At 40.3% G+C, this 27,343-nt stretch overlaps 1 protein-coding gene across 6 annotated transcripts; it reads left to right on the top strand.

The window, feature by feature from the left end:
- The first annotated feature begins 393 nt into the window (after window positions 1–393).
- Window positions 394–16,074, top strand: SAMD8 (sterile alpha motif domain containing 8). 6 transcript variants are annotated; one of them, XM_015866614.1, is made up of 6 exons: window positions 394–524; window positions 6,070–6,680; window positions 8,409–8,504; window positions 8,930–9,047; window positions 9,904–10,054; window positions 10,729–16,074. In XM_015866614.1, exons 2-6 carry the CDS (start codon window positions 6,100–6,102, stop codon window positions 11,031–11,033), a joined length of 1,251 nt encoding a protein of 416 aa, XP_015722100.1. In that variant the 5' UTR covers window positions 394–524; window positions 6,070–6,099; the 3' UTR covers window positions 11,034–16,074. The 6 variants fall into 6 exon arrangements, with proteins under 6 accessions (XP_015722100.1, XP_015722099.1, XP_015722103.1 ...); XM_015866613.2 differs by having other exon boundaries at window positions 395–524; window positions 6,073–6,680; XM_015866617.2 differs by lacking the exon at window positions 394–524 and adding an exon at window positions 557–684 and having other exon boundaries at window positions 6,073–6,680.
- The last annotated feature ends 11,269 nt before the right edge of the window (window positions 16,075–27,343 follow it).

Genomic DNA, 27,343 nt, shown 5'->3' with positions numbered 1-27,343 from the left:
TATAGGCTGTGGAGCACTGGAGTTTCCTGAAGGTTCCATCAGTCACTTGTCCTGCCTGCCTCTGTGCTTGGCATCACCTTGGACAGGTGACTGGGAAGAATAATGGCACGACTGAAGAGAGGAATGTTTTTTAACAGATTGATATGGAAACAGAGCTATATAAGGGCCTGCAATATAAAAAACAGGCCCTGCTGTTTTTTTAATGCATGTATGCCTTAGAATGAGGGAGAGTGGTGCTCTTTGATGGGGCTTGAGGAAACACACCGCCAACCAACCTCGGGCGCTGACCCCGCACCTCGCTTTGTTTAGGAACGCGCACACACAACCCCAACACAACAGCACCCGGCCAGACAACACGGCCACGCCGCCCCGCCCCGCCCCTTCCGCCGCCGTCGCGCTCCGCTTCCTGCCGGGGATGGGGTGGCTGCGGGGGCCGCCGCCGCCGCCGGAGGGAGGCAGGGCGGGCAGGAGCCGCTGCCGCCCCGGAGCTGGGTGCTGCGGCACGGCCGCTCTGCGCTGCTGAGGTGAGGCGAGGCGGAGCACAGCAGTGGCGGTGGGGCCGCGGGAGAAGGGCGGGCTCCGCATCGCCTGCCCCGGGGCTCGCGTCGTCCGTGGGTGCCGGAGCCCGGCCGGCCGCGGGGGCCCGTCCCCAGAACCGGGCTGAATACGGGGCTCCGAGGGCCGGTGCGTGGTGGGTACGGGGTTCCGAGGACGTGGGGCTCGGGAAGGTGCTGTGCTGGTAAAGCCCCTCGTGGAATGGTGGGCGGAGGTGCCGGGAGGATTTTGGAGGGGTTAAAGCCGTGAGCTGAGAAAGTTGTGGCTGTGACACTGTCATCCATCCCTGGGTGCAGCGTTGGGTGGCTGTCGCTGCTCAGGGAGGTGCTGCTGGGGCTGCTCGTCTTTAAAAATCAGGTAAGTTTGGAACGGGAGAGCAGCGCTTATACGTGAAGGAAATGGTTTGTAGGCTTGGAACAAGCAAAGGTGTTAAATCGTTGTGTTTTACGTTGGGGTCTTTTTGCTGCGTGTTTACCCAGAAGCACAGCATGGCCTGGGAGCCGCCATCCCTCAGGCTCCATGCCACTGCTACTCCTCATGCTAGACTACAAATGCTGTTCTGATGTTAATGTGGATGGCAGGATTGTTTCTATATTCCACTGTTTCCACACAAAAGTGAGAGTGTGAGAAGAAGAAAAGAGGTTAAAGAGGGGAAAGTAGCAAACCTGAGTTGTTGTTCTCTGAGCAGCATTTAGCGTGTGAAATGTTCAAGGTCTTGTACAGATATCAACGAAATACTGTGAGTTACATTCTAAGATAAGTGAAGTGGGGGAGTGCTCAGTCAGATGCTTGAAAGTCACTTGTGTGTGCCATGAATGATGGTGGCAGGATAGAAAACGTTTTGTGAGCTGGTTAGCAGATAAGGGATGGAGATGCTCTCACTGTTTGCTTGAGTGTAGTACAGCCCATTTGGTGTAATGAGGTGCAGCAGTCAAGGAGCTGTATGTATTCTATTCAGCTGTATAATCGCACTTAGTGGTTCTCAAGACAAATGAGTTTAGCTTCCAGGATCATGTGTAATAGCTGCTGTCAGTTTTGCATGGAGGCATTCCAAGAGAAGGGCTCTTTAAGCACATGGAGCTAATCTTTGCTTTTACTGTGTCAGTTCTTTATTTTCTACCATGCAGTGCTTTCACTGAACCGTTCTTGAAAAGCAGATCTTCCTTGGTGATCTAAGGCTTATAGTAAGCCAGACAGGTGTTACTTTGTGAGACTTTGTATCTTGCCTTCCTACCTTGCAGTGAGATCTGTCAGAACAGTTGTAATGCTGCCGATAAGGTCGCTTAGTAGAGATGTTTATGGAGCAACTCTGACAGCAACGTCACCCAGTAAAACTGAAAGCAGGATTTACGGGAGCATTGCTGCCTGTGAAGTTACTGTGGGCTCACTTCAGGAAGCCTGTCCCATTTCTCAACCTCAGAGTGCTTAGGGTTTTCGAAAAGACGCAGGGATGAACAGCAGCAGCAGAGTATGAGACTGCTGTTGTGCGACAAGGGTGTGGTTCTCCATATTCCTTTTCCAGCTCAGCAGTCCCGACTGAGCATACAGGACAGCAGGCTGGCTCAGCATTAGCTACTGTCACTGGCTTTTCAGTGCAGCAGCAGAGCCCATGTCATGCCTATGTTGCATGGAAATCTTTTCTCCAAAAATGTGAGTTGTGGTGCTCCTCAGCCAGCTGAGTCAGTGAGGGCTGAGCTGGGATTGCCTACATTCAGACTTCAGCTTAAAAACTACTGCAGAGAAATGTAGGTTATGTCCCTTGAGACCTGATTGTTCTTCAGTCACCTTCCTAGAATTCTTCTCAAGGATGGCACGAATTGAAACTAACTGGAAATAACAATCAAGAAGTGTGACAGCAAGGGGTCACGGGCTGCCCAGCACGCAGGGCAGCACGGTGCTGGTGGCTTTGCACAGTGAACCCACAGCACCCTGCTGAGCCTGCTGTGGGCACTGCCAGCTTCTCAGTTAACCCTTCTGCTATGATGCTGGTGTACGTGATCCGCATCTCCATATCAGGTCTATTGCCTCATGTTAGTGTAATGATACTGCTACTGTCTTTCAACTGTAGCAGGAACTTTCCACCTTTGTACCTCAATACAGTGACTCCATGTCTGTGTGCTGGAGAAGTAATGGGCTTGGTGGTTGACTAAAGGTAATTTAGTGCTGGAAAGCATGCTAGAACTGTGGGTAATAATTCTGAGAAAGATTAGTTTTCTGTATCTAAATATGCATCTATTGCTCCCACAGTAGTTCGCTAACAGTTGTGTTCATGCTGTTAATTGAGAGGCTGGAGAAGGAAAAGGGGAAATAGAACACATGATATGTACTGCTGATGGGCTGACTAAATATAAAGTCAACAGTAACAGGAAAGTAATCAACCAGCTCACTGCAGACATTGCTGATGTCAGGAGAAAAGTATATTTTGCCCTCTGACACTTGAGACTGCGCTTGCTTAATGTTATTCATCTGTTCCTTTATTTGTTTTCGGAGATAAAAACCAGTAGTGTAGGAGGCTCTTGGTGCTGCTTTCTTCCAAAAGGTGTGTACAGTCATCTGTGTTGCTCTTCTGTTACATTGGTCGATCACACAGTGCAGGCTGCTGGTGTTGGGCTTCAGTGCAGATTCCATGTATGTATGCTTCATAATGTTTCCAAGTTAATAGAGGGATAAAAGAGATCAAGTAAAAGGCATGGGAAAGAAATAAGGTATTAAGCTATTCTACATATATAGAATATTTCTGCTTCTGTCTTTTAAGCTGAGATTTTTCTTAAGCCTAGAAACTAGTTTGGCATAGAGATCTGTGCTGTGTTTCAGGTGCTAAGATTATTAGGAAAACGTACTTTTTAACTGTGTAAAGTATGAAAGTGGCACTGAATGCCTAGTTCAAAGCAGAGTGCAGCTTCTGAGTTAAAGGAAAATATCATGTCATCAAAAGTGAACTTAACTGTTGCTGTCCCACTGGAATTAGCTATGAGTTATGTGGGATGGTTAACTTAGTGTTTTAAGTGCTATCTTTGTCTTTTCAGCTGGCTAAATGTCTTTGCTCTGGCAGCATTTGAAAACAGGAGCAGGTGCTATCAGGTACATCTTAAGTTGATGCAGACTTTCTCCCTGGTCTGCCCAGTCATTAATGACCTTTGATGTTTTGGGCTGTGCTTACTCAGTGTTGTGAGGTCACATTTATTGCATGCCATGCAAGGGCTGATTTCTATTAATTAATTTATTCATTCATTCACTTACATTTCTGGAATTCTATATGAAGAAACACTGAGTGGATGTTGAGATTCTTTTACCAAAGGAACAGAATTCTTACTGGGTAAAGAGAGCTTCCTGCACCTGCCCTCCAAAGGTGCTTTGATTAGAAGGCAGGTCAATATAGTTGAGTGTGTTTTTGGTGAGTCTGAATTCACTGCTTTTGGAAAATATATGATGATTACAGTCTTATAAAGGCACAAATTAACACGTGGGCCTGCTTTATCTGTACTTCTAAATAGGGAAAGTTGGAAATTCTGATGAGCAACTTTTTTTTTTTTTAGTGGAGTAAATTTTAAGTATATAAAAAGGTCAATTAACCATTCAGTAATTACAGATTGCTTCTTGTTTTGTAATAGCTATGGTTAATACAGTTCCTTTGAGCAAGATCTTTGGTAATATTAAGATAACAAATGAACAACTCTATTCTTAAATGGAGAAGGAAGAATATAGTAGCTGTGCAGATATGTAATGGTTTGTGGATATTTTGGCAATTGTTTAAATAGAGGTGTTAAGGTTTATATATGTATTGACTGTACGTGGCCTGAGAAATTAAATCTGTGCATAACGTACATGCTGTTAATGTACTATCCACTCCACAGGGAATATTTTAAGGAGCACCACTCCCTTGGGCCTTTTAAAGGGCAACAAGGGCAACTTTGAATTGCGCTCCCATTCTTCAGCTAAAATACTTCTTTTGCAATACTGGGAAATGTTGATGGACAAATGGAGTCTTTTCTGATACAGAAGAAAGTAATGCATGGTGCTATTAGATTTACAGTGGAAGAAGTTGCACTCAGTCATTATAGGTGCCGCTTTTGGTGATGGGCATGGTACCTTTTTAAAAAGAAAAGTAGAAGTAAAGCTTGTGTGTGTGGAAGAGCTGAAAACTCTTGAATGTTTGTGTTGGGATCAGTGCCTATTTACTGTGTACAGAGGCTTAATATAATAGAAATGTTAAACAAACTATTTCCTGATCTTCCCTCTGAAAATCTTGAAAGCAATATGTGGTGTGTTTTGTACTGCTGTGTGTTTTCTGAGATTTGGTTGACGTGATTGAAGCGTTCTGGTTAATTACACTGCTTTTTCTCACAAAAAAGAGCTTTGAAACCATAGCTGTTTCTTAGAGAGTAGCTGTACAAAAGCTACCAAGTATAAATTATGCACCAATCCATTCTGTACTGCTCTGGGTCTTAAATATTGAATAAGCTTTTTAATAATTTTATATCACTGGTAACTTTACTTTTTTTTTCCCATATATTCTATGTAACACGTTTAGATGATGATTATTATTATTTTTAACTGCACTAAATTATTTGTAGTGCTATGGACTAACCCCACAGTTTGAAGCTGTTATTCACATAGGGCCAGAGTGTTGCCACATTGTCTTCCCTTTTTAAACAATATTCTAGAGTTAAAAAAAGGATTACTGAGAAATTTCTATGAAGATAATACATTTTTTCAGTTTTTGATATCGTCTCTATTATGACCACTTCCAAATTTATTTTGGATTAAAAAATGGTGCTTGGTTTCCAATGCTGTTATTTTGAGTGTAAAATCCTAAACTATTTGCAAGCATTATTATATTATTAAATATTAATATTAATATTATTAATATTATTAATATTATTAAATGTCATTAAATTAATTATTAAATTATATTATATTAATTACTCAGCTCATACATACGTATCTAAGTTGGACAACTGCACCATTAACATATAGCTGAGGTGGCCCAGGTCAGTATGACTGTAGATACCAAGCATTAAGTTTACTGGGGTGGGAATTCATGCTTCCAAAGCTTTCATTTGTATTTTAAAGCAGAAGCCTATGTTGGACCTGTGATATGCTATTTTAGCTATATTTCAGTTTTACTTGGTTGCTGGTTTTACTTCTCTCCTTAGTTTTTTGAGGTTCAAACAGTAGACAAGAGTAATGATTAAGCTACTGTGTAATCTTTGTTTTTTGTTGCCTAGTGTAATTCACAAACTCAGATTTTCATTTGTAACAAATAAAAGGCTGGTTAGACCTAGGAAATATTCTCCTTTTGGGTGGCCTTACATTTCTAGGTAAAAACAAGTTAATTTTACTAGAATTAAATTGTTTTAAAATATTTACTTACCTAATTAATTATGCCTGGTTTTTGGCCGGCACTTACATAAAACATCTTTGGCTAATTAAGCACCTAAGAATGCATGAAAGACTGATGTTCTGATAATCTGCAGTGAACACTGAGGTTTTGTCTCTTTCTCCAATGTAAAGCAGGTCAGTTTTATTGGTGGAGAGAGAAGGATGATGGCAGGCAATAACCAGCTTTGCATTCAACGTTGGACAACCAAGAATGTGGCTAAGTGGCTGAAGGAAGAAGGCTTCTGTGAATACGTGGATATTTTGTGCAATAGACACAGACTAGATGGAATTACGTTGCTGACACTCACGGAGTATGATTTACGATCTCCTCCATTGGAAATCAAAATCCTGGGGGATATCAAAAGGCTAATGCTATCCATACGCAAGCTACAGAAGCAACATGTTGATGTCCTAGAAGAGCTGGGATACAACAGTGATAGTCACATCGGCACTGTGTGTGCTACTGTTGGCTCACTGCAGGGTGCAGATTGGTTTTGCAATGGTGAAGTACCTCGGGACTATGATGGACCAATTACTGATTTGAATGGTGATCAGTATCAATATGCCAATGGAAAAAACAAACATTCAACAAGAAGACTGGACCCAGAGTACTGGAAGACAGTTTTAAGTTGTGTTTATGTCTTCATAGTGTTTGGCTTTACATCATTTGTTATGGTTATAGTACACGAGCGAGTACCTGACATGCAGACGTATCCACCTCTACCAGACATATTTCTGGATAGGTAAGAAGTTTTCTTTATGACAAAGCAGTAAGTTGATGCTCAAACTGCAGGATGCCTTTTTTGTCATTTTCAAAGTTTTCTATGTTCTTGAAGGTAGTTGTGCAAAATGGTAATGAGTATAGTACATTCTCTCCAGAAACTGAAACATGTTTCTGTTAGATGTAGGGTCATTGCAGAAGAAAACAACTTGAGCTGTTATTCTACCCTGTTTATATTTAATTCTGTGTCTTTAATTGCAACAAAGGGATAAATTATTCAGTCTTCTCATTTTAGTAAAAAGGATGATGGTCAGCTGTCATAGGTGAGCAGCTGTTTGCTCTTCCCGAAATCCAGATGCTGCTATGAACATTAGTATGTCATGCTATAGGCAAACTTTTGACGAAGGAATGTTATAGTCTTAATATTCAAGCTCTCTCTCAGTTGTAGCAGCCCACTGATGGATGACTTTCTGGGAGACGTCTGCTTTTTGCTTAGGGGAAGTTGGTAAACAAAGTGCCAGTGAGTGAGGAAACTGAAAGGGGATAGTATCGATTCTGTATTTATGCTGTCTCCCCTCTACCAACTTATTGAAAATTGCTTGGGGAAACTGAATGAGACTGAACAGGCCAGCATCTTTATAAACCACATCTGTGTACTAGAACTCTTTCATAACTTTAATGGTGCCTGTGCATTTTGTTGGTATTAAACAATCACTTTCAGTCAGAAAAGATATGCAGTAGCAAGGGTGAAATCTTAGTCACTGACTAGAAATTCCGTAGGAGATAAATGCTCCCATTGAGGAATTGCACCACAGAGAATTTATGGCATGGAGATTTTCAAATTACAAGTCAAACTTATCAGAAGTCACGTCTTTGTGGCTTCATTCCTTTCAATATCCATTTTTATTATCAGATTTGGTGAAGTCAGTAGGGATCTAATCCTTTGAGGCAGTGCACAGAATCTCTGTTAATCATATATAGTTCAGTCAGGATGGTCCTCATCAAACAAAGTGAAAGGGAATGAGAGCAGTGGCATTGGTGGATTTTGTTCCCAGGGCAAATTCCACAGTATTCAGTGGGTGAGAGGACAGAAGAGGTCAGAAAGCAGCAGCTCACTGAACAAAAAGAGGATCACAACTAATCTAAGCATTTGAGCAGTGCTTTGCCACCTCTTTGTACCAAAGGGAACACACAACTGAGAACTGATAGTCTCTGTTTTGGTGTGGATGTAGAGTGGAAATCATTAGTGCAACATGTATGCAAGAAAGTATTGAATCTTTTGGTCAGCCGGGCTAGATGGTTTGCATATAGTGATTATATAGTGATAATCTACCTTTGAAAGGAATTTATACTTGCCCTAATGCTTTCCCTTGTAGTTTTGTTTCATTACAAGTACTTATGGTTTTAAGTTTTGAAGCATTTCATTGATGCAAGTTTGTTTCAGAATGGTTTGTAGAGAAACAATGGTAAAGGAACACATCCTGTTAGTAAATCACGTAAATTTTCTTTTGTTTGGTGAATTCCATGTAAATGTTTCCTGAAAATGCAAGAGATAACTTAATTACAAGGTAATTCAGATTATATTTAACGCAGTCTAACTATAATTTTGATTGTACTTTAAACTATTGTGAGAATAATGCAAGTTAGTTTTGCAGCTAGAACCTAATGTGGGTTGTTTTGTTTTAATATTGAGACTATAAAGAAAAATTAAGCCTTTGTATTAAGCCTTTCTTGCTTCATCTTCTTTTAGTGTCCCAAGGATACCATGGGCATTTGCTATGACTGAAGTATGTGGTGTAATTCTTTGCTACATTTGGCTGTTGGTTCTTCTGCTTCACAAACACAGGTACAGTGTATTTATTCAACAATTCTGTTCATTCTGAGAATGAAATTCCACAGGATGGCTGAGCCAGCCTGGAGGTTTGTTGCCACTGGATTGATGGTAGAAAACCCATTTGTGTGCGCCTATTAATAAGTTAACTTTACACCATTTAGTTTATTTTTATCAGTTCATCAACAGAAGACATGAGTGCCAAAGCTAGTACAAGCGCAGCTAACGTAAATGCAGAGGAGTGGGGCTGTAGGGCTTTTGTTAGCTTGCTTCGCTGTCTCACGCTGACACGTGGAATATTGCCTTTACGTTACTGCTTACAAGTAAAATCCAGTGATTTGGAGCTTTCTGGGAATTAAGCTGCAGTGGGAGAAAATGTTATATGGAAAAAATACAGTATATTGGGATTCTTACTATCAGTTTCTGTGCATTCTTCCCAGATCTATACTTCTGCGGAGGCTGTGCAGCCTTATGGGGACAGTATTCTTACTACGTTGCGTCACAATGTTTGTTACCTCACTCTCTGTGCCAGGCCAGCACTTGCAGTGTACTGGAAAGGTAAAAACATGAAATGCTTCAAATTTTCTCCTGTTTTCTTTTTAAAAAGAATTTTTAAAAATGTTATTTAAGTTGTGATAAAGGTGATTGTGGCTATCATGTTAGATGTATGTTGGTAAAAGCAGCGTGTTTCTTGTCCTCTCTGCTCCCCTTCATTCATTCCTATTATGCAGGTGTTACACCTGTAGGAGTCTTTGAAACTCTTGCAGTTTCTGAGGGAGGAGAGTCACTTGGCAAAGGGAGAAGGGGAACTTTTAAAAATATTTCACAATATCAACTGGAGAGAATCTTTCAGAGAAATATGCACTTAAAGCCTTGACTGAGAAAAACTGAAGGTGGAGTGTCATGGTTTTGTAATTTTTGCTATTGGTTGCCATGCCATGGAGTAATCACTTCCTCATCTTCTTGGGTGCATGGTTTTGTACAAAATGTTAGTGTTCTAAGAAGAAATATTCACTGAATGTGGGATTTCATATTTTTATCCTAGCTTCTAGTTAAAAGTTTGAGCAGAATATTGGAAGATTGACAGTGACACAGTATGAGGTTGAATGTGTTCAGGGAAAAAAAACGAGTGTCACTTGGTATGTAACCGACTTGCAACAAAATACTTGCTCTAAATACCAGGATTAATCAGAGGCACTAATTGACATTACTAGTGGAACTCACCACCACAATAAAAGACAATGATGTGCTAACCTGTATTTTAATAAAAGACCCCCAAAAATCAATTCTACTAACCACACGTATTACTAGGCAGCTAACTTCTAGTTCTCTGTGGTGTAACTTGAAGAATGTATTGTTTGTGCTGGGTAGGAACTTACTAAAGGTAAATGTTGGTTTTTTTTCTTACACACAGTTGTATGGCAATGTTTGGGCAAAACTCCAGCGGGCATTTGCAATATGGAGTGGCTTTGGAATGACTCTTACTGGAGTACATACATGTGGAGATTATATGTTCAGTGGCCACACTGTTGTCTTGACCATGCTCAACTTCTTTGTCACAGAATGTAAGTACACAGTGTCAATATTTAAACGTCCTGAAGTGTTAAGAATTTGTACTGCTTGCTGTCAGCCAAAGGTGCACAAGTGTAAATACTTAAATGTCCTTAAGTGTTCTTTGCTGCTTGTCCTCAGCAAAAGGCATGGAGAGTAACATTAAAGTTAACAAATTCTCTGCTTTTTCTCTGGTTTGTGGTGATTCAGTTGCAGGCAGAAAAGGAACAGCGCCACGTCAATTAATGAAAGGATAAAAATTAGAAAGGTTTTGTAGCTTGCTCCTGGAGAATACTAAGGAAGTTATTAATGATCTTCTGTTCCTTATACACTTCCCTTTCATGATAATTTTCTCCCTAATGCATAGAAGAGGCGTTTTCATTAACAGAAGCTGTTTGGACTAAGTTCTGCTTTATGCGATCCTAAAGCATCTTAGGATACTTGGCTAACTCAGAAAAGAATGACAGCTGTATTTGTAAAGCATTAATGAAATGATTGACATGTATAATGTGTTTGCACTGAATTTATTTGATGTGTGAAGCATAAACAAGATGAAAACAATAATTTCATACTTTTTAGATGAAAAAAAAACAAAACACTGCTTATAAAATTACTGGATCTAGGCCTGGATTGAGTAATGACCCAGGGTTTTGAGACATTCAAGGTCAGTTACTTTGTTTTCTCCTAGATACACCAAGGAGCTGGAACTTCTTGCACACCTTGTCTTGGGTCCTCAACCTCTTTGGAATCTTCTTCATTTTGGCTGCACACGAACATTATTCTATAGACGTCTTCATTGCCTTTTACATCACTACAAGACTCTTTCTGTATTACCACACGTTGGCCAATACTAGAGCATATCAACAGAGTAGGAGAGCAAGGATCTGGTTTCCAATGTTTTCTTTTTTTGAATGCAACGTTAATGGTACTGTTCCCAATGAGTACTGCTGGCCATTTTCAAAACCTACAATAATGAAAAGACTGATTGGCTGAATAGTGTGTGGGTCAGTTCAGATTTTTATGAAGTGTTATGACTAAGACCCTACAAGGCTAGCTGGAGGGGTTATGAAGTACTGTCTTTTCATTCCGTGGCCACTGCCTCCTTGTCTTGTTTCTTAGATTCTTAGCCATAGAATGGGGTTGCCACGCTTCACAGGGATGTGTTCTGTTGTTGCTTTAAGAGAAAACAATGCAGGGTCTGATAGAGAGGCAGTTAGCAAGTCGTGAATATGAACCAGAATACTGTTACTCTTAGTAAGGTTCTGTGTGAATGTTTAAGTAACTTTAACCTCAAATGTGTGCTTGTGCTGAATACGATATACCCCTTACAGGCTCTGTTAATCTCCACTCCCTGACGTGACATCTTTTCTGTATACTGACTAAAAATTTAGGACTTTATGATGACTTTGTTTTAAAACAGTCATAAATCTAATAATTAAAACAAACTGTGTGTACTTAAAGGTTGAGGAGTACTGTGTCATAATGAGGAAAGCAATATAGTTCATGCTAAAAAGGGTCTCTTAACTGTTGTTATTTAATAACGAGTCTTAAGGTGTAACTGACAATATAAATGGTCTGCATACAGATTGCCAAAATTCAAAGTCTGCCTTGTGGCTACGCAGTGATGCTGTCTGGTTTGGTTTTGTTTTTTTTAATGAGAGCTTACTTAGTCTAGTCTATCGGTCATCTGTATAGTTATTCTAGCACTGGGAAGTCTTCCTTTTTGTTTTAAATAAATTAGTTAAAGTAATAGCTACAGCCACTGAAAGCAGAGTTGATTTAGCTCTAGCATGTTTAAAGCCACAGCATAACTTTTCTGTGTGGTTTTCATTGCTTTTTATACTCAGACCAGTGCATGCTTTTTAGGAACAGCTCTTTAACATTGGAAGAACAGAACAGTTCCACATATCTTACTGTCCCATAAATGGATGGGGAAAATGCATGTAGTAACTGTTTCAAGAGGAGTAATAATAGTGAGTTTTGGAAGTAGTGCTCATATTGATGTGCATTGTAGCGTTCTGGTGTCAACAATATGGTGAATATCTCCGGATATGCAAACACCATACTTTATATATATGTATATAGGCATACAGTGTATATGTTCTTCTAACATACGTGAAAGAGACTAGTTCTTAATTAAGTTGCTCATTTGGTACTCTGAAAGATAGAATTACCATAAGCAGTTGAGTTTCAGTTGTTTAGAAAATAGCATGCTCCATAATGTGAAAGCAAGGATTACGTGGTGATCTCTTACGCAGTGGTTTGTAAGTGGGCAACACTAACATTGTCTGTAGAGGCTTGAAACACATTTATTCTCAATGAAAGCTGATAGGTAAAAGGTGCAAGCATAAAAGTGATGGAGCCGTTTTAATCTGTTGTTGCAGTTTCAGAATAGGTGGTATGTCATGACCTAAGTCAACCTTGGAAAGTAGCATGAATTAGTTCTGGCTTAGTTCAAACTGTCTTAATGACCATTATGTCTGCATAGAGAAGAATCCTTTTTGGAATCTTGCACTCCTCTGCAGTGTATCTCTTTCATAAGCCTGGATTACACCATCTTGACCATCACGCACTCTTTGTGATGTATTACTTTTGTAAAATAATTTAGCTCCTATTTCACAGAGAAACTATACATCTTAAAGTATCTCTGCCACCTGTGCTGAGTACACATACATCATGCTATTCTGCAGACTTTATATTTGTAACATTCCAATTTTTAGTAAAAATTCAAGAATACTGTATTGTTCAGTGTGCCGTAGCCTAGCGGCTCTTGCCATCCAGATTGGTGAAATATGTTTGCACTTAAGGGGAAGAAAGACTTAGACTATTCACTTGCTGTCCTTACCTTTCTGATTTGAGAATGGCAATTTGAACATTCCTTTTGAGACTTTATAATCAAAGAGCTCTTTTTGTTAACTTAAATTTATCTTTGCAATACACGTGTGCTTATGAATGCTGTTTTTTTTTTAAACTCTAGGAAAGGATCTGTTCTCAGGATGTGCAGGGTTGTATTCTGAATCCTGATGTGTGGAGGTGTGTGCTATTAGATTTGCAAAGCCATTGATTCTGACAAGAAACATGTCAGTGCTAGCTGGCACAGCTGTGTCTAGGCTGAAAAAAATATTCTGCAATTTAGGCACGCAGGAGAATTTTCAAGTGCAGCCCCGTGTAACAATGTTTACATAAAGTACAGCTATCATTTCAATGCTTTTTAAAATGAAGTTTGCATTCTTTGAAACATAAGGCTTCTCTTTTTGTTCTAATTTAATTTTTCAGATTCTTTTAAGTAAATCCATGTTTTAAATCAACGTTGCCTATCAGTGTTCTTTAAAGGAAGCTTGTTCTTCTGTTCAAGCTGTTTTGCTTGCTGCTAAATATCTGAGATCAGTAATAAGTAGAGGTTGATTTGGTGAGAACTGAAGTGCATTGAAACACTGCCTGGGTAACTGTGCTCTTCTATTTTAGAAGTTGATTTAGTCTATCTGTAAACACAGAAGAGAAAAGCTTGAAATTGATAGACGACACAAATTCTGATTTCATGCATTATAAGATCACAGTCAATCTAAAGAACTGGTAATGAAAGCTTTATTGTTAATGAGGTGGAAACAAGTTGCAAATGACTGACAGGCTTAAAATTCTGTACCTCTTTTTTTGCAGTCAGTGTTTTAGAAGAGTTTTGCTGCTTCTCTGCTGCTGAGAAGCCTTTTTGAGGAAATGCAGCAGAGCATCACTGAGACTTGGATTTAATGCTAAATATGTTGAGGGCTGTCTGTCCTCCCTTGCATTGGTGCACCAGTCTCTTTGCTCTTTCAGCTGGCTGCATCCCTTATGTGCCAAGTCATCTTCTGTTGTCTGTGGGAATACTCCCTTGCTTCTTTTTTCTAGCAGCTTTGGAAATCTAATAATACTTGGAACTTGGAAATAGTCTTAAGATCTTCCTTGTTACCGCTTTGGTGTTATATGTGTGGGTAATGTCTGAAAATAAGTATATGTGTACACAGACCTGAAGGTGATAGGCACAGCCATTCACTCATCTTCCATGTACCTTATGACATAGCTTCTAAGAATGCCCTTCCTGGACTTCAGGTGTTCTTGAATAACAATATTAAAAACTTATGTATGTGTTAATTGTTTTATGTCCTTTGGCAAACAAGATAACACTAATACACTAATGCAGAGCTTTGGTATGGAAATGTAGCTAGGACATGTAGCTGAAGTTTTCAAATGCTCAAGACTAGCAGGAATTGGATCCTGTAAGTATACTGCTCGTGGTGAAGCAAATGGTAGGATTAAATGTGTGAGCAAGTCACTAAATATTCTGATTTTAGTGAGGGTTATCAGTTTAGTTTAAGTGTTTCCATGGATTAGGTCAATCACATCCTGTGTATGATAAAGTGATGGGAGTAGGTAATGTCACCTTCTTTTTTAGTTTTTCCTTTTTTTTTTTTTTTCCTTATCTGCCATCAAAGAAAACATTCCAGTAGAGTTTCCAACCAATCTTAACTGTCTTAAGAGAGAACAACATTTTTTAAAAAATAAAAGAATAAAATATTCAGAAGAGAAAAACACGTTAAATGCTATAAAGAAATACTTGGAATCCTCCAACGAGTGCTGAAGTGCAGTTTCCTATGATCTCATTTTCTGTATGAGGACACTTTGTGTAGTTTCTCATGTAGTACCAAAGAAAATGTTTAAAGGAAAATATTTAAAGAAAAGATGGAAGGGTAGAACTCAGGCATCAAAAGAAGTGTTTTGCAGCAATTAGCATCTCCTTGGTGTTAATTTATTATTATTATCGTTTTTTAATGCAACACTTGCACACTTAGGTGCTCCACTTATCCATTACCATTTAGCTAGGTTTTTGGTCTACTAAAGTCCACTGAGGTTTTCAAGCATCAAAACTCTTGTGGAGCTGAGATGTAATCATTAAGCATCCAGTTGAAGAAATAGAAGATGTCTTGGAGGAAAAAAGAGAAAGTAGTTTGTTTTTTTTGATATGGAGTCAATAATAAGTGACAAATAGTATTTCATCTGTCCAGTTCATGTAGTTTATAGTGTAAAGCTGTGGAATTTGCTGGAATTTGCTGGAATTTGCATTTGGATTATTTCTGTGGCTTTTTGATTTTACTTTTTTAGTAATCTGGGATTCCTTTATAAAAAAAAAAAACTTGACCTGCAACTATGGAGGACGCCAAAATCTTTAAATAGGAAGTCAATTCAGCACAACTCCTAGCAGTGAGCCAGCTTGTCCTCTGAATTATTTTGCGCATATAGACTATGAAACAAGGATTAATCGTTAGACCACTGATGATTAGTAGACTTCACTCTTTCTGATGCGTCTTTGACATCATCACTTTTTTTAATTGAAACTGTGTTTGATGGGGGGGAATGGAAAAACGGCCTTTGAAGTGATTGTGCAGATGTCTTGCTTGTTGTATTGAGAAAAGCATCCAAAAAACCCTCAAAGCCCTTCAAGCACTATACTGTTGTGAACTCTGAACTTTGCTTATAGCATTTTCCTGGATACTTACTGTTTGTATCTTGAGAAAGGTGCAGTGAGCATTATGTACATAATTCAGTCACATGCATGTTTTTAAAGCCAGTTTGTAATAGGTGTATAAGAACGTCAGATGATGAATGTGGAGGACAATAACTTGATGTGTTAGCCCAGTGATTATGTAGTTTAAGACAATACGTGACTTGGTATTGCTGTCTCTTTGAGTTTGGTTTTGTCAAATATGAAACATTTGTCACATGTGAGTAAGCACAAACTGCATCGTGCGTGTTCCTTAACATAATATGGATATAGGAAAATGAGTTTTCACACTGAGCAGTTACTTCAATTTGCCTATCATGGAGAAAATAGTATTATGTAATGGCTGGAAGGTATGCCAGTGAAGTTTGAAGCAAGTACTGTAAATAAGTAAATATTGTTTGATTATAAACTCAGATTGAATTAATATATTGTTTTATATCTTTGTTGTATTAAAACATATTTAAAAGTACTAAAATAAAATATTTGAAAGATGGCAAATGTTTGTTTTACTTCATATGTGAAACGGTGGCTTTGTTATCTCTGTTAGTGCTGTGACCATAGAAGTATACCTGAGTAGTCTGGGGTGTAGCTTTGCTTTTTCCCACAGCTGTGTTCTACTGGTGTAGAACTACTACTGGTGTCCAGCTGAAACACTTCCATTAGCGTCCAGCCAGGTGCACTTTAACATACTCAGCAGCTGTGAAGCTCTTTGTTTATCTCCCTCAGAATTATATAATCTCAATCAACCTGATAATTAAGAGAGTCCTTAGTAAGAAACCCTTTGTCACTGTGTTATTATTAGTTGTTCAAGAGGGGGTTCAAAAAAAGAAATGGATGTGGCAGTACACCTTTCTGTAAAAAACAAATATCGCATGGAGAAAGGGGAACTGGAGGCAGTAAGGCTCAGTATACCAGTGGCAGTGTGCTTACTGTATCCGTTGCTCTAACATTCTGGGAACCAGTAAGTTGTGTTTTGGAAACCTTAAACAAGTCTATGCCTTGTGTGGTGTAAACACGGATTGGGAAAACTTCCAGAGAACATGACTGCCTGCTTCCCAGAATGTTACAAGACTACTTGGAGATGTGAACTTGGAATCAAAATCTGCTCCCTCTGCCATAGATTGTACTTCTCTGTGCAGCGACTAAAAGCAGAGCCAGAAAGGAAAAACAGATGTTGTAATGAGAAGAAATAAAACACAATTTATGCAGGTGGGCTTTAGGCTTTAGTCTGGTGTTAAAAATCAGCTGAAACACCTCTTCCTTGTTGGCCTGTGCTGTCTTTAGAAAGAATCTGGAATCACTAGCTTCAGATTGCCCTTCTGAGATACGATTGTTTTTGTTCAGGCTTACTTTCAAAACTCTCCCAAGGACACCTGATGCAGAACAGGTGTAGGTGCCTGTCTGATGTACCGTTCATCGTTTGAAGTATATGTTGAATGGTTAATCTTGGATTTACATAGAGCTGTCAAAGTATTTCTCAACAACTGAGCATATTTGCATGACTGACTTTTGGACTACCTGAAATTGATTTCTTAAAGAACAGATGTGAGAATAAGATTGGTGTTATGAGCTTTTCCTCCGATAAGAAGTAGTGTTAACAAAATGTAGTTGTTACACAGTATGTGGATTCATTACAGTAGTGTGCATATACTTCAAACTCTTTCTGAAGAAATAACTGCCTCAGGTGATATAATAATTTAAGATTACAGCTGCTGTCTTGTCTGTGGCTACATAGAATGGTGGTTGGATGCTGCTTTTGTGTTTTGTAGTTTCTGGTGGGTTTTTTTGTTTGTTTTCTTGGTTTTTCTTTTTTGCTCTGATCTGTAATGAACTGTTAAAGTACAGGTTCCATCTGGATTTCTAAGCAGCTGCCAAATACTAAAATAATTCAAATAATTCCCGTTTCTGTCAAAACTGTACTGGAGTTTGATGCTGCCATAGGAACTCAGTGGACTCTTCACCACAGTCACTTGAGAAGTGTAAAAATATTGACCAGCCACCCAGAAAAGTTCTTTCCCTAAATGTCATTAGTTTCTTTAGATGTTTTTTCTCAAGCTTCAGTGTGCTACAGCAAACAAGATCCATTTTGGAAGGAGGTATGGAATGTTTATTTTCAGAGAACTGTTGATCAATTTAAATACAAAAAGGGATTAGCTTTTTTAGCCCATTCCTCTGCGCAATGAACTCCTCCAAGTTCAATCTGTATCTCTGCATCACTGGGTGTAATAAGAGGCAATTGCCCTGACAAGAAGAGGGGGACTGAGAGGATGAGCAGCAGACAACAAGGTTGCTGTCTGTACTGTAACCCTGAGAATGGATTCTAAGTAAATGAAGGAAAAAACAGTAATGTGAAGGAGAGTGGAGGATGCAGCTCAAGGGAATTAACCACAAAATGTTCAGAGATGCCTGAGCTGGCAGAAGCCCCTTTGGTGTGAGGCTGGAGGCAGTGAGGAGCCAGGAAGTTAACAGCACTGGTGCTACTGCATGTGGCTTCATCACAAACCTTGTCACAAAGACCCTCTGGAGCTTAAATAAAAGTTAAGATTCCTACATCCCTATGGCACTTTCCAAAAGATGCTGGATATTAAGTATGGAAAACAAAAATGTAACTAAAAACTATTTTAGTGGGAAAAAGAGAATGTTTGCAAGCCTATTTTCATTAGGAAAGAATACCAGCATATCCTGAATGAGGGGGAAAAAATGTTTTGATTTGTTTTGTTTTTCTCTTCATGCTTATTTCTTAATTGTGTTAGAACCAAAAGGGCTCTGCAAGTATCACCACCTCTGTGCTTCTGCAGCTGCAAGACGAGCAGCATCATCCTCCCCCATTCTGCTGTGCACCAAGATAAGCATGAGGACAGTGAAGGGAGGCGGCTCCTGCTGAGGAGCGAGGCTGTGCTCCAGGAGGACTCAGAGACATGCCTAAAGTGCTTAGCACCTTGACCTGCCAACAAGAGCAGAAGTTGGGGGGAGAAGGCAGTAAACACACATGCAAAGTATTATCGCTTGATTTCTGCAAAACAACAACTGTTTTTCTGCACTAGATCACACTTGGGCCAAACTAAAAAGTACATGGTGTTCAAATTATACTTAGGTAAGCTTCCTTTCCTTCTCAGTATTTTTCAGTGCTAGCTCCACTTTTCTCTTGAAAATATCAGCTAAGCCTCAGGGCTGTCCCATCAGTGAACACTGCACTGAGTGCCTCAGGGATGGCACTGTGCTGCAGCCTGTGCCATGCTGAATGGCCGCCTGGCATTTTTGAGGAGGGGAGTAAACAGTTTGTGAGCCAAGTGCTTCAGTGAGGGTGCCAAAAAGTGACTCAATCTGTGGATAACAGAAGTTGGAGTATGTGCGCTGCCTCTCTGTTACTTGCCTGCCTGCTAAGAATAGCCCTGGCTAAAGCAATGGGGCACACTCCTTGTGCATGTGACAGTTGCAAGCAGTCACATGGCTGGAAATACCTACACGAGGTTTTGCTCTGCTGCAGCTTGTACTGAACATGCAGGAGGCAGCAGAGAAGGAGATGGGTTTGCAACAGGCTCTGCTGGATGGTGACCAGGCAGAAGGCTGTCTAACTAAGGTGGCCTGGTGACTGTGGTTTGCTCTTCATGAGGCTGCTTGTGTAAGCCCTGTGTCATAATAACTGAAACCAAAGCTTCCATGGGGGGCTGGAGGGTGGGAAGGCGTGGAGTTGTCACCTCTCTCACAGTGCTCATACAGGTCTGGCTCTACCTGGGGCACCAGAACCCAGCTACTGCAGTGTGCTGCTGGCAGCAGGTGTGTGCTGACTGAAAACAAACTGCAGATCATGTGCTAGAATTAATGCATTTTCTTCCAGGAGCAGTACCTACACAGCAGAGGTAAGCCAGTAGCTAAATCCACATCAGGGTCCCATGTGAGCTTTACTGCCACATCCAAAAACACAAGCTGAAGTCAAATTCTGCTAGCTGGCATGGTTGATATATGGTTTGCAACTCCTGTCATTTTCACTAGGGCTTTTCAGTGAGGATGCAGACTATATCATTTGATCGCTATTGATTTGCCCTTGTTTTTCCACATACTATTTATGTGCACAAATCCCTCCAGTGCTTCCCCTGAGGCAAGGAACCAGAACTTGGCCCAGTTCTCCATAGTGCAGAGCAGCTCACAGCACCTCCCCTGGCAGCAGGTGCAGTGCTGAGTGCCTCAGATGTGAGATTAGAGCAGTCTGAACCCACAGATGGCTGCTTACTGTGGACATACACATCCAGCCTGGGGTTGCCCTGACCAGTGCTGATTAATTCAGTTTCAAGAGGTGCTATCACACCAGATGCATTAAGGAACTTCAAGCAAATTAACTCAGCTTGCTGAGTTAACCTTAAGAAATCTCCTAGATAAGACCAAATCATATATTCATAGAAGCATAAGGTTGAGAAAGACCACTAAGATTATCTAGTCTGACTATCGACCCGTACCTACCATGCCCACTAAACCACATCCCTTAATACATCTCCATGTTTCTTAAACACCTCCCTGGGCAGCCTCTTCCAGTGCACTGTTACTCCTTCTGAGAAGAAATTTTTCTTAATTCCCAACTTGAACCTCCTCTGGTGTAATTTAAGGCCATTACTTATCCTTCTGCTGTTACTTCAGAAAAGGGACAGGTCCCTCATTCTTAGTTCAAGCTCTTAAGAGCACAGTTTCAGCATCCAGGCATGAAGGATGTGGAAAACCCATTTGGACCTGGGGACAGTGGGCTGCAGACCCCTGCTATCTCAAAGTGCAAGTCCCACAGCAGAGCTGTTTCTTCTGGGACAGCCAAGAAGGGTGCTGACTTAGAACGGTTTCCTTAGCCCTTGTAAGAAGAGCATGCTGACAGGGGAGTAACCTCAGTGGGATTTCTGAGGGCACTTACTTACTAGAAGCAGAATAAAGGTCACTTGGATTCCTTAACTGAGTGTGCTTTCTTAAACATTTAATCTAGATTTATAATAAAATCTAGCGTTCTTGAAATGTTCTCCTTTTTAAGTCACTAAGATAAATTTATTTTGTCTAAGAGTTTCTGTACACGAAACATGCCCTAAAATAGGGATTGAAGAGCAAGAAGGAAGAGAAGAAGATGACTTGTATTCACACCCATCTTTTCTTGATTCCTTTTTCATCTTTTCCCTCAACCACAGATGTTTTAAAAAGCTTGTGCCGCATTACCCCTTCATCACCCTGTGATTTTGCCTTGACAGCTCTGCTAGGCAGGAACAAACTTGTCAGCTTGGTGCAAACACAGGCAGGGTCACTGAGCACCAACGCCCCATTTAGCTGCAGGAACCCAAGCTGTTCTGTGGCCAACGGCTGCTGAGCCTTCTAGGAGGGGTTATGGGGAATCTCATGGCAAGAAGCTCAGGCTGGGCTAAAGATCCCTTTTGGCATAAGCTCTATGTGCTACATCATCCTTTTGATGCTCGAGTACAGGCCAAGGGTGAAAGACCTTTTGAAGGCCTTTTTTTTTCTGCCAGAAGTTATTAAAAGGGAGCAGCTGGGCAGCAGCTCAGGACAGCAGCTGGAGTGCCAGCACCCATCCAGGAGCCCGCTTGTGCATTTAAGATCACAGTGCATTGCATTTGTCTCCTGGATGTCTCTATCCTGCCCTCAAGGTTTCAAAGCACATTCATCCTCCCGTGAAATGAAAGCAAAGTAGTAGTCCTAGGCATTGCAAAGATTGCAATGGATTAATCAGACAGATATACAGCATCTGGCTTCTCAGACAGCTTACTTAAAACAGTTTTGATATCCTCAGATCATAGTTGCTGACATATAAATTCCCTGAGCTGTAAGAATTCAGCATTGCGGTCAAAGAAATGAATGTGCTTCTGCTAAATCTGTGTGCTTGTGCCTGCAATGAACAGCTGAGTAAAAAGAGAGAGAGGGGGAAAAAAAGCAACATGTGCTCAATTGTTCTTGGTCCCATGTACTCAGCAAGCTCACAGAAATCTTTAGAGCTGCTGGCAGTGCTAGTCATAGATGTATGGAGAGGGGAGGTTGTGTGCTGATTGGTGTAAGAGGCGCAGAGGCCTGTGTGTCACTGACTCAGTCGGCCTGGGTGAATATACAGGCTGAAACTGCAGTTCTGCTAATTTTTAAGATTTCTGTTTTATGTAGGTGATTCACTTCACTGCTTCTGGGTGACCTTTCTGTGATGGCATAGGCCTGAATGATGGTGTTATTGGGCTGAGGCAGGTCAGGCTGCTGCTGGATGCTGGATTTGAGCCCAGCAGAACAGAGCTGCATGTAAGCAGCTTACAATAGCTGTCTTTGTGATTCGTTCATTTCTTTTATGGTGTAGCATATAATACATCTTTTATGATTATCCTATGGTCTCATTTCAACTTTCTCCTACCAACGTCTTATCTTGGTAGATGAATTCAATGTATGGAAATATGTATTTTTAGGCACCAGAAACACAGGGCTGTGAGCACCAACCCTGAGACCTCCCATATGGTTACATCCCTGCTACTGCTATTATTTGTGATCTTGTACAGCATAATCTCTTTTTTTTTCAACTCTGGAGGAATTTATATACCCCACTTGTACGCGTATATCTAGGTTATTCTAATTACTACTTCATTCATAAAAAGCTGTACATGTTATCCCTATCACCAGGGGAAATACAGATAGCCTGTAACTGTAGTTATACTGAGTTGGCTGAATCTCCAAGCCTACTTGCAAGAAAAATGGAAGTGTTGAGGTAAAATATGAGAAATTTTATTTAGCCTTTCCACATCTGGGAGTGGGATAATTTAAAGCAGTTTAGCATTAATTTAATATTTGGCATTTAATGTTGCTTTTTTTTTTTTTCCAAAATTCTTTATAAACAAAGCTTTCACAATGTCATAAAGATGTGAAAACAAGAACACAGAATAAACAAGAACATCCAACCTTATCCATGGGGCTATTTCTTAAACAGGAAAATTTCCTGTGACTTGCAGAGGCGATTCTGAAACTCCTCAATTTCCTAAAATACAAACAAAAATAATAAAATGTCACCTGTATATTACATTAGGAAAGGAAAAAATCATTCTGGTTCTAATGATGATTTATACAGTGGGTGTTGGTCTCCAATGGGGACTTCTGCTGAATCCAGGAACTTTATCCAGGACGTCATGTTTGCACACTCCTTCATTCTCTGGTTAAGCGAAGTGGAAGGAAGGAAGGAACAGAAAGAATTCATTTGTTATGGGTGAAGCAGTATTTCAGCCAATTCCTTCAGCTACACACTGCATATTGGGAGAATAACATTTAACACAGCATAATTAGATGCTGTTAAGTAGATTTAACAAACGAGGCACTTCTACCTAATAGAATTCTTACTTCTAAACAGTATTAACTAAGCATCTCTCCAAAGACATACTAACTATCTATACGCTTTTAAAATAAATACTAAAAGATTAGTATCAGCCATACATGCTTTATTTTGTAGTTCTTTATTATATTCTGTTTCCTAAAACTCTGTTTTCTCCTTGAATCACTTGAGTGTTGTGGAAGCCTGGAGAATTTCCTCTTTGGTCTAAACCCGTCCTTCTAGAAAACTTAATTCTGTGTGATAAAAAAGGAGCAATGGATCACTTCTTCTTTCTCTGAAAAGGTTCTTTCCTTATGGTCACTCCTCGTGAGCACTGAACCCTATGTTATTTCTCTCCGTATGTCCTACTTTAATGCCCAGGTCACGCAGACAATAAATCTGTGATTGTTAAAACAGTTTTTGATATTTCCTTAGCTAAATGCATAAAGCCTGGGCTAGTTTTGAAATTTATACAGAAATCCATGTTTCTCCCTGCCCCTCCATCATTTGCAAATGATGCCAAACTTTTCTCTCTGAGCCACAGCATGGGAGAAAATCTTGAAATGCCTGACTGTAAAATTATGCTGACTGTTCTCAGAGTATGAAATAAGTAAGCCGAGACACATTTTCCTTCCAGACAGAAAGGGAACAGCTGAGAAGCTGCTCAGTTTCATTTCAAATAGTACCTGATTTTTCCTGGTGATTTGGCTGCATTTACTGTAGCTATTCTGCCACCTCTGAATGTGGAGGATTTCTGTCTGTATAGATTTTTGAGCAATACCTTGTCTGTCTTTCTATTACATGCTCTGTTAGTGTTTATGCCCAGGTACACAAGTGTTTCAATGTGACATTGAAAAAGTTGTAGTTATGTAATGGCTGTAAAGAAAGACATCTTTTTTTCAGCCTTCACCTTCTGTTGGGTTTTACAAAAGAGGTCAATATCATTATTCAAATTAAGGAAATTAATTGCTGCATGTAAATCTGCAATGACCCCAGATTTCTTCATTCTCAGCAGACACCTTTGCCTTTGTTCCTGTCACGCTTTGTGTTAGCCCTCTTTCATCCCTCTGGCTTCCTGCATTCTGTTTTTTTCTGATCTCTGCTCTCCTGCATAAGACACTTGGGATTTGTTTGCTCCCAAGGGGCTCCCTGTAGAGACTTTCCCTACGATTCTGTTCAGAAATACAGTGAAGTATAGCATCTCAGAGCTGCAATCACATCAGAAATCTCATCCCACTTCTTCAGTGTCGGAATGAAGTATGCACAGTTACTCCTGGGAGATGATTTAGACCAACTACATTCACTGCAATGACGGAGTGTTCTGTTGCATTGTCAGTGGCACTGAGCAACCAGCAACTAGCCAGAGTGTGACCATACATACCCACAGTCATGTTTCTGTAAAAGATGAAAATTCTGCCATGGACAGAGAGTAGATCACGCAGCAGGTCAATGCTGGTATTCTAATATCTTCTAACTGGGTGAAAACGTAAACCCCACAGGAATGAAGAAAAACTGAGGTCCCACAGCAGTCCCCACCCCAGGCTCACCTGCCTTGCCAAAGCAGTGGCACTTACCCTCTGGGAGCCAGAGAACATGTCAGTTCTGTGTCTGCTGCTTCCTCGAAGTCCAGGACCTTTGGGCAGCGGCTCAGGTTGCAGCAGCTGCACAACATGGCTCTGTGTCACCTGCTGTGCTTGCCCTGGGCTGCCAACAGGGCCCTAGAAAGAGAGGCAACTTGAGGAGAAGGTATATGTTTGGGGAGAAAAGTGTTGAAGTGTTGCCCTTGCAGCAAATACTGAAAAAGAAAACTTGGTCCCTCAAAAATGGTCCCTCAAAAATCAAATGTAATTGCTATTGCTGTAGAGGTGCCTTCAGGTTTGGGGCTGCACACTGGGAGTGGTTTATGGCCAAGACTATTGCAGTACTTTGAGCATAAAAAGCAAAACCTGTAAATAATGTAACAGTATGATTGCAGGTAAGTACACTTTCCTTCTGAGTGAAGGGTTTGCCTGGGGATACATTGCTGCCACCCTCCTCCTGAGCACAGCATATGGCTGCATTGCTCTGCACACATCCTGCTGCACCTCGTTCCCTGCCCTCAGGATGGTATTTACAGCATCAAGGCTTCTCCTTGACATGGCTGCAGTGAGAGACAAGGACTTTCAGGGAACACTGCTCAGAAAAACCACCATTCAGCTTCCTGCACTCCCCTGCCCCTTGCTGGAACACGGCTTACACAGAGACAAGCCAGCTGTTGCATGCAGGCAAATAAATGTTTCATCTACACAAGGAAAATTTAATCTGTGGTGTAATTCCTTTGGTTCGTTGAATTTTCTAAGGCATGTAATCTTCATTTGACTACTTCTGAAAACTTGAGATGACTGAAAAATTGGTGACCTCTGATTGCAGAGGCACGCCTCTGATTGTTGCAGTAATTGCTCTGTTCTGCACCATGAATGCAGTGCTGGACTTCTGTGACATCTCCCCTTCTACTCCTCAGGGACTTACAGAGATGTAATCTGCTTTCAACTGCAAGTCTTCACTTGGCAGGTACATGAATTGAAGTCATCGTGTATGCATAAGGGTGTGTGTGTTTGCAGGACTGGAGGATAGAAAAGATTATCCATTACTGGTTAAATATCTGCTGTTTGCTTATGATCTGCTATAGGCTCCAACATGTATTTGTTGATTTTGTCTTTAATTCATGGCAATGTAATAAAATAAATGAGATAACTTATGAATAACCATTATCTTGAATTAGCTTAAATTTCAGTGCTTTACAACACCTGCTGATACTGAAGCTCTTACAGATATAGGTTGTGGGAGTAATTCTGGTGTAATTTTGCTTACACAAGTATTTTCATGCCATAAATATTTTCCACATCAAAAACAGCCTAATAACCTTTCAAAAAGATACTTCTGTTAAATATTCCCCTTCCCTCTCCCTCCCCCACATTTTTTTTCTAATTAGGGGCATTTTCCAGTGTATAAAACAAACTTTGATCAAAGTTCATTTGCAAATTCAGCCCTAACTGTCTAATTGCTAGTATAGGTAACAGAATATAGACCCACAAAAAGTAAGAGTCTTCTATAACATACAGATGATCTGAATGACTAAGTGTAACAGCATGAGGGATATGGTCTAAATAGGAGTCTGATCACCAAAAAACTCCATGCTTCTGTCCTTTTTGTGATTCCATTCTTATCTGCAAGTATAAAATGGAGGAAACACCTGAATGAAACACAAGGTCAGAGAATAGAAGCCTTGAGCAGGCACATAAAGGAGAAACATCATTAATGCAGCAGAAATGATCAGTTACTCTCCTATTTACTGCAGGTGGGAACTATTGCCCCAATCATTCAAATCTACTGCTTTACATAACTCATTTAGAAGCACTGGGCTGATCCCCTCAAAGTTTCTTAGTGTGTTTTGCCTGCAAATCACCATTTGATTATTTAATTGCCCCTCCCTTTCCAGAAGGTGCTTCCTTCAGGAGAGAAGTCCATTTGTTTGCTTGTTTAAGAATGACAGGAAGCCTGCAAGCAACAGAAGTTAGTATTCTATTTTATCTTTTAAAGTTCTATAATCCTTGAGTTACTGGAGTTGAAAAAGATAAAAATCCAGAGGGAATAGAAACAAACTACAACAGAAAGTGGGGGAAAAAAAGAAGATGGAAAGGAGTTTATGATCGTCCAAATGAAAACCTAGAAGATGGAGTAAGCACAACTTCTGCATGCTTTAGTTTTTATTTCAGTACCTTTTTGCGCTTTTCCAGCATCTCTTTGCCATTCCTTTTACTGATTGTTTGGGGCTGGGTCAGCATAGCTCTGCTCATTTGTTAGAAGATTGTGTGGTTATCTCTGTAAGCCATAATGAGGACTGAGTTCTAGTTTGCATTGGGTATAGGACTGTGGGGATCTAGCTTTGGTTATCTAGGTAACTGCAAGGGGTTCTGTGTCTCTGTCAGCCTTGCTAGGGCCTGCAAACATTTGCTTCCTTATTGGCTTTCCTAAATTTGCCTTTGGCTTACCCTCTAGTCTCTGAAGTCACAGGCTTTCTGCTTATTCACTGGCATTTCCCTGAGGTTACCTGGATATCCATCTATGTCAACTTATTTAAATGCATTGGTTTCTGCATGGGTCTGTTTTCTCCTTTGGTAGAAAAACAAACACTGCTTTGCTGCTTCTGAACTCGGTTCCTGCTAACTTTAACTATTTCCCACCTATTTTCTGCTGATTATAATTTTACCATCTGTGGTGAATGCTATCGGTCAGTTCCTTTTCAGGATAAGCCCTTGTTTATGCAGTTAGGCTTACCTTAAGGTTTCTTTTCCACTGTATTTTTAATCTTTGAAGGCTCAAATTTAGAAGGACAGATAATGACTGCAGGTTTGACCTAGAAGTGAATATAAACCTCTGATGGAAACTGGTGAGCACTACAGCTGTCTTTTT

Source organism: Coturnix japonica, chromosome 6, assembly GCF_001577835.2.
Source record: "Coturnix japonica isolate 7356 chromosome 6, Coturnix japonica 2.1, whole genome shotgun sequence".
Lineage (NCBI taxonomy): Eukaryota > Metazoa > Chordata > Aves > Galliformes > Phasianidae > Coturnix > Coturnix japonica.
This window is presented reverse-complemented; position numbering and strand designations above follow the sequence as displayed.

Bases quoted from the DNA above. Each gene is read 5' to 3' on its own strand.
- SAMD8 (XM_015866614.1), top strand. From the start codon at position 6,100: ATGATGGCAGGCAATAACCAGCTTTGCATTCAACGTTGGACAACCAAG. The intron at 6,681-8,408 runs GTAAGAAGTTTT...ATCTTCTTTTAG, and splicing joins CCAGACATATTTCTGGATAG to TGTCCCAAGGATACCATGGG. The intron at 10,055-10,728 runs GTAAGTACACAG...GTTTTCTCCTAG, and splicing joins CAACTTCTTTGTCACAGAAT to ATACACCAAGGAGCTGGAAC.